Genomic DNA, 15,237 nt, shown 5'->3' with positions numbered 1-15,237 from the left:
ACAATTTCTAATGTGCGATTTTTTTATTGTAAATTTCAAAATTAAAATATTAAGGTTTCAATATTTTTTCAATACAAATTTAGAAATTATCATATTCAAGTATTTTTCTATGTTATATAGTTTAATTTTAAACTCTACTAATATATAATATGAATGTCTAGTAAATGAGACTTCATATCATATGATTTATGATCATTTGTATCTTGTTATTACCAAAAAAATTAAACCATTAACAACAAAATTTTAGTGTGAGACATTTAACGTTTTTAATAATTTATAATCGTTTTAAAAAAATTCAAAATATAACATATAAGAAAAAAATGTATTTTTAATTATATGATTAAAGTGGTTGTTTAATATCTTGTAATAATATAAAATTAAACAAAAAATATCTAAGATACAAAAATTATTATCAAATATTTATCATTCATAATCATTAATTGTCATATATACTTTAATCATATTAGGCAATTTCGTATCTTTTATTTAAGGAAAGTGCGAGAATATTCTTTTGTACACTATTTATCAATTTAATAGTTAGTTTAATAAAAAGTATAATATAAGTTAAGATGGACCAACCGATTTCTCTAAGAAATCTGAATTTCATTCTCATGGTGACACGTGGCTACAAAACAATGTTGTAATGTTTCTCAATTAATATATAAGGGATACTGATTTTATTTAGATTTTATTGTTTGTATAATTTCATAATTTAGTATAAAATAAGTGTTATAAATTTAAAATGTTATGATTTAATATTTTTTATTTAGATTTTGGAATATGATATAGGGTTTGGGTTTATAAGTAGGGGTAGGGGTATATGTAGGGTTTGTATCATAATGTTTAAAGTTGAATATTTCTGTATGATATATAATGAATGTTTGGATTAAAATGTTTTTAGTTGAAGATTTATGTATAAAATGAAATTTTAGATATAGGGTTTGAGATATGTAGTTAGGGTTTAGGGCATGTTTAGGGTTTAGAACTTAAGGTAAAATAATTTTTTTGTTGAACATGATCAAAAACCGTTCTTACCCACGCAAGTTCAGAGAGCTTTGTCTTAATCTGTTAGTTAATCAAAAAGTATATACCAGTTTGATCGTCTATTGAACATTACAGTGGACACATAAGAGTTTCTCACTAGTCTCAACAAAATTTAACCTTTTATAAGACTCGATTCATTCAGAAGCCAAAGAAGCCAAGCTCACTCGCTTTTTTATTCTCAAAGGTTTCGAAGTACTGATTTATAATCGTCACAGCTAGTAAGATTCCAGTCCCTGACCCAATGACTCCCATGAAATCAGCCAAAACAGTGAGTGCACTGATGCAAACTCCTCCAAAAGCAGCTGCTGTTGGGATATACCGATTCAGCTCCTTCTGCAAGTTAGACTCTGTGTCCAGGCATCACCATTTGTTGTTCCTAGTCCTTTTTTATATTTCAAGCAAGTGAGTTCCCAGACCTGGACAGTGTTCAAAATTATTGATCAGTGGAGCTGACTTTTAACAATACCTTTAGCTCCTTAGCTACATCTCTAGCAGAAGACCCGGACACTTCAATCCAAGTCTTTGAGAAGAGCGCACAGGCAGTGAGCATGAAGACGATATAGAATAGAGCATGGAACGGATGAGCTGCCATCTCGGCAAAGCTGTAACCATAGAAAACATATATTCAGAAAACTGAAAACCGAGTTATCATTGTGTTGATGGGGACATAGTAATTGAGCATTTGCCTTGCTGGAGCTGTGATCAAGTAAGCAAGACCACTAACTGGTATAGATTGCCCACTGTACTCTGATTCTTTCCACTGCCCCAATAGGTTTACAAAGAAATTTCCACTGAACTTCCTGTAGAGTGGCTGTTGACAAGAAGGATATGCAAATTGTATAAGATAAGGTTCTTTCCTAAAATCCTTTATGCGGAAACAAAAGGAAGTACCTGAGAGATGAAGTAGAGGTTTGAGACAAGAGCAGACTGGAGAATGATTGGCATGTTGGAGGTGTAGAACAGCTTGATAGGGTAAGAACCCTGTTGACCACGGGCACTCTTTGATCTCACGGGCAACACAACACGGAAGCCTTGGAAGTAGATAACGATCAGGAAGATCAAGACCGTTGCAAGCAAGTTCGTAACATTGGGAAGGTTTTGCCTGTAGAAAGCTTGTCTGAGGGCAGAAACCTTATTGGATTTAGTTATCAGCATATGGAACAAGGCGATCACAGCGCCTTCAAAGTTCAAACTCAGCTCCACGACCAGTGTTGATTGTTGTAGGACTAAATGATTTCCAGATAATGCTTTTACTGCGTCACCACAACAAAAGTTGAAAACTTTATGCATCTATCTAAAAACAATCTCTCGCATAAAATACTAAAGCTTTTTAACATACCAGATATTGGTTGCAATGAAAAGGGAGATCTCAGAGCCAAGCCCATAACCCTTTTGAAGAAGCTCGTCAAGGCAGATAACAATGATACCAGCGAAGAAAAGCTGGAGGATGATGAGAATAGAGTTTCCAACACCAAGCTGACCAACAGGACCGTACATTCCAGAAAGAACATAAGCAACAGCTTCACCAATGGCAATCAAAATCCCAAGAAGCTTCTAACCGGAGTTTCAAGCTAACCACACAACGGAATATGTGTTGAACATGATCAAAGACCGTTCTTACCCACACAAGTTCAAAGAGTTTTGTCTTCACCAGAGACCTAAAAAGCTTAGCATCAATCACCTCAACTTGAGAAGACATCAACGGAAGAACAATAAGTGAGGTAACATATAAACACATTACCCTTCATACTGCATTGTGACAGTGTTTTCAATCTCTGCAAACTTGATATGAGAAAATTGTGCTTGCCTGAGATCTGAAATAACCATAACAATGGATAAATAAGTTCTTAAAAGGGTTTATAAATCTGGCAAGCCGGCTAATCAAAACTATTGCTCACCTCGGAGAATGGACATTTCTTACGCTCTTGAATCTGCAACGAAATGCAGAAAATCAGAACACGAAACAGACCCAAATTAAACTAAAACAAAATGCCAACACATTCTGAAAATGTCTACTAAATTGGAAGCGTCCGAATCAAAAGGAAGCGATATGAACCACCATGATTAAGGATCCTTTGAACAGAAATCCTTGTCACTCTAGAACCAGCTGGAAACCACACCCTCTTCAATCTTTCAACTTTCAACGCCTGATGAAAAAAATGAAAGCCAACGCAACATTAATCATTGAAGAAATGATAAAGGAGAAGTTTTTTTTGGCTGAGAATGATATTCGACAGATCGAGATGAGGTAAGATTCGAAACCTAACAGAGAGAGAGAGAGGATCAAAACGTGGTGTGGTGGTGGTGGTGGGATGGCGAGCGTGCCATCGAAAGGAGGAGGAGGATCCGTCAAAAGACAGAGAAGCTGGGTTTTTCGATTCCTGGTTTAAGAATAATTAAATTATTTTTTATTAAAATTTGAGATATTTAACATTTACGATAGCGTTTAATTTTGGATCTGAAATGATAAGGCGTCTACACTTAGTAAATTAACGCGGCTAAAATTTTTATTTTCCCGCGATACCAAACATAGCGTTTTAACTATTAAAAAAGCCAGTGTTCGTATACAATAGCAGAAATGTCATAAACGCTATAATCTGATGCTATTAATACTCATATTTTCTGTAGTGATTCGATTCTATTCTCTTAAATATGTTGGATGGGTTTAATACTTTTGGGAACCGCCAAAACATGATGGAGCAGGCATGCGTTTTAATGGGAATGGTAGTTCTTCCTGTCCTCTAATTACTTGTTTCAGGTTTCTCTGCACATTAGCGAAATAAAGATGTCAAAACTTAGGAAATTCGTATGTCATTCACAGTGTTATAAAACTCAACCCGGACTTGCAGTTGAACCATCAGACTTGGTGACTCAATACGTAATCCGGTTTGGATTTAAAAAAAAACTTTATTTAAAACTCTGTTAAAACCTGCAAACACTACAAGAAAACAGCGATATTCTGACGGACATTCCGACGGAAAATGAAATCCTCGGAATATACTGAGGAATTTCCGAGGAAATTCCGAGGAAACACAAAATTGGGTTTCCTCGGAAAAAACCGATGAATTCCGAGGAAATATTATAGCCGTTGGAGAGCCGTTGGGGGATTTTACAAAATTCCGAGGAAATCCCGACGAACTAGTTTTTCCCGTCGGAATTCCGTCGGAATTTCCTCGGTATGTCGGCAGGATTTAAACTATAAATACAAGCACTCCTCTTCCTCTTCATTCACTCCATATCTTCATCCTCCCTCTTACTCTATTTACACACGAATTTGATTCATAAAAAATATGTCTTCTTCAAATTATTTTCGTTCTTGGATCGATCGACCTCATTTGGATCCGAACACGAGATTGCTTACGGAAGAATACCAACGAGGTATAACCGAATTCATGGGGTTAGTTCACCGACAACCGGAAGCAAAAACAGGTATGTTAAGATGTCCTTGCTCTAATTGTAAAAATAGAAAGGTTATTAAAGAGTGGGATGTTTGGACTCATCTATATTTGAGTGGGTTTACACGAAGTTAAAAAATTTGGTATCATCATGGGGAAACTGATTATGAACATGGTAGTACTAGCGAACCTCAGCCAGCGGTTAGATTAGAAGAACCAATTAGAACGGATGTAGATTATGGTGTAGGTACTGAGCAGATGGTAAATGATCATTTTAGAGGGGAAGATTTACCCAATGCAGAAGCTAGGAGATTTTATGATATGTTGGATGCTGGAAAGCAACCATTGTACGAAGGTTGCAGAGATGGTCATTCAGCTTTATCATCTGCTACAAGATTGATGGGCATTAAAACAATTATAATTTGGCTGAAGACTGTGTGGATGCGATTGCTGATTTTGTAAAAGGTATTCTACCCGAGGATAATGTAGCTCCTGGTTCATACTACGAGGTTCAGAAACTCGTAGCTGGTCTTGGTTTATCGTATCAGGTAATAGATGTATGCAGCGACAACTGCATGATTTATTGGAGGGCGGATGAACAGCGGGTTACATGCAAATTTTGTGGAAAGCCTCGTTATAAAGATACGAGTGGAAGAGTTCCAGTGCCATATAAAAGGATGTGGTATTTACCTTTGACGGAAAGGTTGCAGAGGTTGTATCTGTCTGAACGCACAGCGCAACCAATGAGATGGCATGCGGAGCACTCAACAGATGGTGAGATCAGACATCCTTCAGATGCAAAAGCGTGGAAGCATTTCCAATCAAAGTATCCCGACTTTGCGTATGAGAGAAGAAATGTCTACCTTGGATTATGTACTGATGGTTTCAGTCCGTTTGGCAAGAGTGGAAGACAGTATTCTCTATGGCCCGTCATTCTTACACCATACAACCTCCCCCCAAACTTGTGCTTGCGACGAGAGTTTTTGTTTCTCTCGATTCTCGTTCCCGGACCAGAGCATCCTAAGAGATCACTTGATGTGTTTCTTCAGCCACTAATATATGAGTTGCAACAACTATGGGCTCAAGGTGCTGAAACATACGATGTTTCGTGTAAAGAAAACTTTCAAATGCGGGCAGTACTAATGTGGACAATAAGTGATTTTCCAGCATATGGTATGTTGTCTGGATGGACAACGCATGGAAGGCTATCATGTCCATATTGTCAAGATAACACTGATGCTTTCCAACTAAAGCACGGAAGGAAAACGTGTTGGTTTGACTGTCACAGGAGATTCCTACCACCTGATCATCCATATCGTAGGAGTAGGAATTTGTTTACGAAGAACAAGAGGGTGTTTGACAGTCCACCTCCGGAAATTTGTGGGAAAGATTTGAAGATACAACTAAGAGATTTTGGTGCAGAAAGGACGCCAGAAGTCGGTGGACATGAGCGTTTTCCGGTAGATGCTGTTGGAGAACTACATAACTGGCACAAAAAAGTATTTTCTGGGATCTGCCATACTGGGAGGATCATCTGCTAAGGCATAATTTAGATGTCATGCATATTGAGAAGAACTTTTTTGACAATCTCATGAACACGATCCTTAATGTTCAAGGTAAAACAAAGGATAATTTGAAGTCAAGACTGGATTTAGTCGATATATGTGCTCGTTCAGAACTTCATGTTGATGAGAATGGTAGGGCTCCTTTTCCCATATACCGACTTGATGCAGCGGGAAAAGATGCGTTCTTTGATTGGATTTCAAACGATGTGGAATTTCCAGACGGTTACGCATCAAATTTGCGTAACTGTATCGACAGAAAGGAAGGAAAGTTTACTGGCTTGAAAAGCCACGATTGCCATGTAATGATGCAGCGCCTCCTTCCGTTCGCCTTCAAGGAACTATTACCACGAAATGTTCATGAAGCAATTGCAGGGATAAGTGGTTTCTTCCGCGATTTATGCACGAGATCAGTGACTCTTGAAGGTATTGAAAATTTGAAGACTAACATAGCCGTGATTCAGTGCAACCTTGAGAAGATATTTCCTCCCTCATTTTTTGATGTTATGGAGCATCTTGTTATTCACCTGGCAAGAGAATTGGAACTTGGTGGTCCTGTGCAGTATAGATGGATGTATCTGTATGAGCGGTATATGTTCCATTTGAAGAAGATGGTGAAAAATTTAAGTAGGGTGGAAGGTTCTATAGTCGCACAGATGATCAATGAAGAAACTTCAAACTTTGCCGAGTACTACTTTCCAGCAGAAGTTCAGACCAAAAACAGAAGACCTGCTCGGCATGATGATAGAGGCGAACGGGCAACATATCATGTTACGGTTCCAGACATTTTCACAGACGTTGGACGACTTAGCGGAAAACCAAAGGACCGTCGACTTACTGAGCAGGAGCGCAGTCATTTGCAAACATATTTGCTCACCAACTGCGAAGACGTTCTTCAATATGAGAGGTAAATAAATGAGCTTACAAATTTTTATTTTAACAAGTTGAAATTTAAATCTTAATTAATTACATTATTGTCATCATATACAGGATTTTCATGGCAGAAAAGCGGTTCGAGTATAGATACGCCACAGAGGACGAACTAGAAGAAATGAAGCAGAGAGAATTTACTGGATGGATGTTTACTTATGTGAGTGCTTTAAACAAATTAAAATATATTTTATCACATATTTATACTAATTCACATTTATTGATATAATATATATATATGTGCTATTAATAGGTGTCTGCTGGTTTGGCCAGAGGTGAAACATTTGACGATTGGATACGTGAGATGGTCGTTGGACCAAACTTTGTTGTGAAGTCATATCCGAGATTTTGTACTCGAGGATATGCATTCACAACTCAGAAGAGGAGACGTTCGAGTACGACTTATGATGCTGGCGTTTGTTCTGCATCAGGAGATGATGTATACTACGGACACATACATGAGATTTTGGAAATCAAGTATTTGGGCATGGTTGGATTGCGCTGTACTGTTTTCTATTGTGATTGGCACGACAACACCCCAGATCGAGGTGTGAGAACAGATGCATTTGGTGTTACATCAGTAAATTCGAGGCGAAAGCTGCAATATTATGATCCTTTCATTCTTGCTTCCCAGGCCGATCAGGTAATTAAATGTTAATTATTCAGAATGATTCATCATCATGTGTATTAATTTATAATTTTTCTAAATGTTACAGGTTTGTTATATCAAGTACCCCCGGGTAAGGAACAGAGATGATCCATGGGTTACTGTTACAAGACTCAACCCGAGAGGCCGAGTTCAGGGAAGTTCTGAGCTGGAAGACCCACTACAACCAAGCACATCCGGCAACTTAAGTGCAGCAGAAGATTTAGCTGGAGTTGGCCTTGTAGTCGATTTAACCGACTTTGGAGAGGAAGCCGTCGTTCACGTAGAGGATGAACCAGTGATTGGAGAGTTTCACCAAGATCCAGATTCAGATTCATCTGGTGATGATGACTCGGAAACAGACTACCATTGAACTTTTTTTTTTTTTTTTAAGAAATACCGAGGAAATTCCGAGGAACACTTGATATAACCTCTTTCCTCGGATAATAGTTATTTGGTTTATCTAGCAAGGCAAAGCTGAATACGAATTAAAAGCTACTCAAAACACAACCAAATAAAACGAAGAAACCATGTAAAAGAAATACGAACTCATAATTAAGAAACCTAAAAAAAACTCAGTTCAAAATTAACAGAAAATAAGACCATAAAACGTTAGAATAGAAAAGAAAATAAAATAGCCGGTGATAGCTCCTACTCCTCGTCTCCTGCTCCAGATGTTCCTGCATCGTTGGGTCTCTTGGACCTCTTTCTTACCCTGTGTGTACCACTCGAACCCGAACCAGAGCTGGATGGAGAGTTGTCCCGATGAACTACATCATCCTTTTGGCAACGACACGGCCTGATACGTGAAATGGCAGCCCAGATCTTGTGTAGCATGTCGTTGTTTGTCTTTATGCTCTGATCTCTCCAATGTTGTTGCTGGCGCGAAGTGGCGTTCGGTGGAAGCTCTTGCAGCTTGTACTGGCTGGAGTCTGATGGGAGTAGCTGATGGGGTTGTGAATCATCTGGAATGGCTTGTGCAGCCTCATCTTGTCCTTCTTCATCAACCACGCCCTTGCCTTTGGTCTGATATTTTGGCGTGAAGAAGGATGGCTTGTCTACTAGTGCGGTAGCAGGGGGTAGGAACTCAACTGCAGCCTCTGAAAGTAGAGCAGTCAGGCCGATCTGAGGCAGGTGGCAGTAGAGTGTTTTCTTCGCTCGGTCCTGGAATACGTAGACGTAAGGACCATCCCGATGGATCCTCGAGTGGGGACCAGCTATGAACTCCTTACTTACTAGAGAAATGACATCCAGGTAGTTCCAAGCAATGTTGTTCGATCTGTCCAGTGCTACCTGCTGGTTCTCGCAGTCTACACCCACATGTCTAAGGATCCGAGTAATCACTGCACCAAATCCACATGCATTGCTCTTGGATTTGGTTACTTTCCCCTTGTATCCTGCTAAGTTTGCGGCCAGCACCGCTCCCATGTTGAAGGCAGTAGCAGGTGGGAATGTAGAGTTTCCAAATGCCGGTAGCAAATGCCTCACACCTTGGTACAGGAGGCACAACTCCCATTGCGTGACTGATGCGGCTGTGGTTGTCCCGTATAGCAATGAGCCAATGAGGCGTGTGGCATATCTCAGTACTGGGCTCCGGATAAGTGACTCCTTTGCCTGAGAAGATCTATAAACCCCTGTGCCAATCGTTTCCCAGAAGTTCAACAGCTCTGAAGTCCAATAAAGACCAGATGTCCTCTCCCCTGCACTCAATCCAAATAGTCCGCAGAGGTCTGTGAAAGATACCTCATAGTATACTTTCTGCACTACGAATGCCAGAAAACCTTCCTGATGGCTATCATCGGGACGGGTGACGTATGCGGATGCTATGAACTGGCGTACCAACTCCGGATAAGTGGGTTCGTTGAGGTTGCATAGTTGGCCTAGACCCATGTTCTGGAACAGTCCTTCAATGTCTGCTTTGATTCCCAATATTGTCATCGTCTCAGGACATGCTAGTTGTGTAGCCGGAACGGCTACCTTCTTCATGTTGTTGTAGTGGGTGGTATCAGACTTATCCCACTTCTTTGGCCTTTGCTTCTCCAGCTGAGACGAACCCTCTTCTTGTGTGTTCTTCTTTGCTGATGTTTTCGTGCGCTTCATTCTCTACAAAATAGAATCATTGCTCTCAACATGGTTATAATCAATTAAGAACTCAAAGCAACATGAAAATGAAAAGCGAAATCGAGTTGTGATAAAAAAAAAACAAATTGAAAAAAATTCTCAATCCCTAAATCATCTCAAATCCTGTTCCAAACTCGTTGATCACAGACAATTGTGTTCTATTCCATGTTTAAACATCTGTTTCATGCATATTTGATCAAGGAATCAACACGGAAATAAGAAATTCACAAAACCCAAAAAATTGCTCAAGAACACGATTTCAGAATGTGGAGATTCGCGGAGTATACCTGTCTTAGGGTGAAGACGAGTGTAGGAATCAGGTAGAGCTCGAAAAATCAAGTGGAATAGAGCCCAAAATTGTTCAAATCGGATGATTATAGAGAGAGAAAGGGGGGGACGAATTATAGGGGAAATCGGAGGGGATGAGAGTTCTAAGGTTTAGATCCAAAAAAGGTCGGGTTTTGCCTTATAATTCTGTTTTCCGAACACGCATCGATCGATGCGTTTTTGTTCTATAAAGCATCGATCGATGCGTTTATAAAAAAACATACAAGATTTTCCGAGGACATTCCGAGGAACAATTGAGATTCTCGATCGATCGATCGATGGGATACTCTCATCGATCGATCATATTCTTACGGCCCGGGCCATCTTAGTAATCGATCGATGCTTTTTTGTTCTATAACGCATCGATCGATGCGTTTTTAAAAAAACATACAAGATTTTCCGAGGACATTCCGAGGAACAATTCAGATTCTCGATCGATCGATGGGATACTCTCATCGATCGATCACATTCTTACGGCCTGGGCCATCTTAGTAATCGATCGATACTTTTTTGTTCTATAACGAATCGATCGATGCGTTTTTAAAAAAACATACAAGATTTTCTGAGGACATTCCGAGGAACAATTCAGATTCTCGATCGATCGATGGGATACTCTCATCGATCGATCACAATCTTACGGCCCGGTCCATCTTAGTAATCGATCGATTTGTTTTTGTTCAAAAACGCATCGATCGATGCGTTTTTTTTTTTAAAATTACGTTTAGAAACCCCAAACACTAGTTCGTCGGAATTTCCTCGGAATATTCCGAGGAAATTCCGAGGAAGAAGAGGGTTTCCTCGGAGTTCCCTCGGAATAATCCGAGGAAATTCCGAGGAAATAGGGTTTTTAAACCGAAAACAACGTTTTACCGTTTGAATAACACCTATATAACCTTATTAAGTGTCTTACGTTCATTATGAAGTCAAAAATTTGTTCCTTACCGTATAATTAACACTTTTCCGATTGTATGAACGAAATCTCGCAACATAAGAGAAACACTTATACCTTTTAATGAACGGTAAAGGGAATACTTTCAATTAGTTTTGAAATTTGTTATTTCATGGTTTATGCTCATCTATACAAAGAATCCTCAATGGTATGCATTACAATTGTATAAGAAATGAAATACGGCAAAAAAAATTGATGTTTTGAAACCCCAAACACTAGTTCCTCGGTATTTCCTCGGAATATTCCGAGGAAATTCCGACGGATATTTTACTATCTGTCGGAATTTCCTCGGAATATTTTCATTTTACCGGGCAAATATTTCGCGAAAATTGAAATTAGAATTCCGACGGAATTCCGACGGATAATGTCCGTCGGACCCTAGGTTTTATAACCACAAGCCCCTTCTTCTTCCCTATTTCTTTCTTCTTCCTCTGCGCGACTCCTCTCTTTCTCTCCGGCGATTTCCCCCTTAAATCCGACGATATCTCCGGCGATCTCCCTCTTCTCTTACACAAATCATGTAAGGACCCTATCCCACTCTCTTAGGTTCTATTTGTTAGGTTTTTATGTAGTTTTGATAGATTTTTGTTAGGGTGATTGGTTAGGATTGTGATTTGGTTGTATAATAGGTTTAGAATTGTGATTTGGTTGAATAATTTGTTTTGTTGAATTGATTTAGAATTTTTTTATAATTTTTTTATTTTTTGTATTTATAAAATCGATTTTTGTATATAAAATCGATTTTTGTATTTTACAAAACGATTTTTCTATATAAATTCGATTTTTTGGATTTTACAAAAAAAAATTTCTATATAAATTCGATTTTTTGGATTTTACAAAACATTTTAAATATCTATAAAACTTTTTTTGTGATTAAATACTATTATTTGGGATTTAAAAATATTTTTAATATATATATATATATTAAAAATATTTTTTTGTAATTATTAAACAATTTTTATTTATTAAAACTATTTTTTGTTTATTAGAACTATTTTTATATATTTATTAAAAAAATTTAATATATATAAATCTTTTTCTGTGATTAAATTATTTGGGATTTTTTTTTAATAAAAAATTAATTTATATATTTCTGTATTTATTAAATATATTTTTTTAATTTACAGGTCTCATGATGATCAGACCCGGCCTCGACAGCGTCGTGGTCGTGGTGGTACGGGGAGCCAGTCTCGGGATTCCAGCCATTTTCAGGATTCCCTTCGCCCCACAGCTCCAACCATACATCTCCCTCTGCTGCACCCGCTCATGCTCCTCTCGCTCCCGCTGCTGCATCCGCTCCTGTTCCTCCGGGTCCTCCGGGAGTGATGAGGGTTGCGGAGTTGGTTCAACAGCCCGGTCGTGACCATCTTCCGTATCTCACTCCGTATCCACATGGACGGGGTCAAACATGGTAATTAAACATTTTTTTTTCTTTAAATTTGGATTCATTATTAACCGTTTGTTCTTTTAATAAGGTTCAACCGATCCGGGAACGGGATCAGCGCATGGATCAACCGTATGATGTACTCGGCCCTCGACAGTGGACATCCGACTTTCACTCACTTCCCAACCGACAAGCAGGTTCTGTGGTTTCGTCAGTTTGCGGTAAGTATTCTAATTTTTTACTTATATTTTTAATCTTTAATATAAATTTTCTACTAATTGTGTTTTTTTTTCAGCAAGAGTTCAACTGGAATTCCGATGAGACGCTCTTTATCTATCACCACTTCGTCCATAAAGTAATGGACAACTATGGGAAGCAGATCCACGAGTGGAAGAAGAAGTGGGAAATCAATAAGGTTCGATTTAATTTATTAAACAATTTTTTAATTTATTAAACTATTTTTTAATTTATTAAACTTTTTCTTTTTTTTTTTAATTAAAAGGTCCCAAAGTCGATGAACGACACGGTCTGGAAGGAGTTGTGTGCGCATTGGGATAAGGAGGAGACGAAAGAAACTTCTTCCACCAACTCCACCAACCGCAGGAGCGACCGTAAAGGGAAGGGCATCTACAAGCATAACTTGGGTGCTCAATCTATTGCCACTCTCGGAGATCGCATGGTAAGTTCAACCGTTTTTTCTTCAATTATTTGAGTTTCAGAATTTAAATTTATTGTGCATTTCTTCTAATTTCTAATGTTTCTTTAATTTTATGTTTTTTTTCAAGGCGGAAGAAAATGATGGCGAGCCGGTTGATGATCTCGCCCTAATGAGGAGGGCGTATACCAACAAGAAGACCGGCCAGATTGATGACGGTCTTGTGAGGGACGTGGTCGACCTGGTCCAAACTCAGGTGGTAGACGAAGTGTCTCAGCTTCAAACCGAGGATGACGCTTCGACGGCTTCGACCAACTTGTCCCGGTTTCGAATCAACGAAATCGTTGAATCCGTAAGTTCTTTTTTTTAAAAGTTCAATTCATTTATTTCTTGGTTTAAATTTCTAAATTTGGCTTTTTTCTATTCAGTCGGTTCCAAAGAAGAAGGGACGTTTGGTCGGTTTGGGTCGTCGCACCCGGTCGGTTCCTCCTTCTTCTGCACCACCGCTCTTTGTTGATCCAGAAGTACTTACGGCTCAGTTGAAGGACAAAGATGATCGTATATCTTTGTTGGAGACCCAGATGGCGGCTCAACAGGCGGGCTATGAGGCACAGAGGAGGCTGAACCAGCAAATGATGGAGATGATGCAGAGGATGTACCCGAACGAGGTGTTCCCGGACGTGCCAGACCCGTAGTTTTTTTTTCCCCCAAACTCGGAATGTTTTATTTTTATTTGTGAAACTTTGAATATTAATTAATATGATTTCAATTTTACTTTTAATTTCATATTTTCGAATTTAAATTTCAGAAATTTTATTTTTCAAAAAAATTAATATTTTTTACATTCCGAGGAAATTAATTATATTTTCACTTGATCGATCGATGCATTTTTGAACAAAAATGCATCGATCGATCCGTTTTTTTAAAAAACATTCGGAATATACCGAGGGACATTTCCCTCGGAAAGAGGGACAGCTCCCTCGGAAAATTCCGAGGAACGGATCCCTCGGATTATACCGAGGGAACAGTTCCTCGGAATAAACCGAGGAAAAAGTCCGTCGGTAAATACTCCTATCGATCGATGTATATATGTCCAAACACGCATCGATCGATGAACTTCCGAGGAATTATCCCGACGAAGTTCTCCCTCGGTATATTCCGAGGACTTTTCCGACAAACTAGGGATCCTCAGAATTTCCTCGGAAATTTATTTCCTCGGAATTCCGTCGGAAAATTCCGAGGGATTTCCGAGGAAAAAAGAAATTCCGAAGAATTATTTCCGACGACGTGTTTCGTCGGAATTTCGTCGGAATAACGATATTCCGACGAAATTCCGACGATTTTTTCCCTCAGAATCCTTGATGTTTTCTTGTAGTGAAAAAAAAAACGCTAAAACCGAGAACCCGGCTACCGGTTGAACTGATGGGTGACTCGATATGTATCACCTTTGACTTAAATTATTATATTTAGAGTATTCTAATATATTTATAAATGTTTAGATGCATGATGAAGATATTTTGGATGTAATGCTCCAATTTTACAAAAGTTAGCTACACAAATATTTAGTCAACTTAAGGTTGCATCTAGTTGTGAGTGTAGTGGATCAATATTTGAAAAGATGCATACCAAAAAAAAAAAACTGATTTGAACATCAACAATTCGTTTATGTCTATTACAATTTACGGTTGCAAAGAATATAAATCGTTTGCGTATTTTTTTAGTTTACTTTTGCAGTTGACATGTTATTAGAATCTTTTCGATGTTTTGCTTTTGATTTATTGTAATTTAACAATTAATTTCATTATTCACATTAGATATTCAAATATTTATTAATTTTAATTTTATATATATTTTTATTATATATCTAATTCCTAATTTGTTACAGTTATATATATATATATATATGTATTTATTAAAACTAATTAAACTATTGACCAATGGTTTGTCCACGGTTGACCTAACGATCCAGTGACCAAGAAATAGTATGGCTTATTGCCTGGATTGGGATTAAAAAAGTTGGTTATTCATCATCATTATTTTGAATAAACTATAATTTTTGGAAAATGGATTTGGAAATGACCGAGCTATTTTAATTTATCTGTAACATAAGTGTAACATGTTCGTCGCTGAAAATTCCTCTTTCATGATATTGATCAACTTTGATAAAGAAGTGGATAAAAGGAGAGAAAGTTAATATAAAATTGACTGCCTACCAAATAATTCA

At 38.0% G+C, this 15,237-nt stretch overlaps 2 protein-coding genes across 2 annotated transcripts; both read right to left on the bottom strand.

The window, feature by feature from the left end:
• Positions 1-780: 780 nt before the first annotated feature.
• Positions 781-3,872, bottom strand: LOC106372984 (protein transport protein Sec61 subunit alpha-like). The gene is made up of 2 exons (XM_048745471.1): positions 1,936-3,872; positions 781-1,855 (listed from the first exon to the last, which is right to left on the bottom strand). Exons 1-2 carry the CDS (start codon positions 2,332-2,334, stop codon positions 1,670-1,672), a joined length of 585 nt encoding a protein of 194 aa, XP_048601428.1. The 5' UTR covers positions 2,335-3,872; the 3' UTR covers positions 781-1,669.
• LOC125575708 (protein transport protein Sec61 subunit alpha-like) lies at positions 1,183-1,636 on the bottom strand. The gene is made up of 2 exons (XM_048743605.1): positions 1,511-1,636; positions 1,183-1,377 (listed from the first exon to the last, which is right to left on the bottom strand). Exons 1-2 carry the CDS (start codon positions 1,634-1,636, stop codon positions 1,183-1,185), a joined length of 321 nt encoding a protein of 106 aa, XP_048599562.1.
• Positions 3,873-15,237: the final 11,365 nt, after the last annotated feature.

The sequence above is a fragment of the Brassica napus genome, chromosome C1, assembly GCF_020379485.1.
Source record: "Brassica napus cultivar Da-Ae chromosome C1, Da-Ae, whole genome shotgun sequence".
NCBI classification, from domain to species: Eukaryota; Viridiplantae; Streptophyta; class Magnoliopsida; order Brassicales; family Brassicaceae; genus Brassica; species Brassica napus.
Note: the sequence above shows the minus strand (reverse complement) of the source record. Positions and strands in the feature narration are given on the sequence as shown.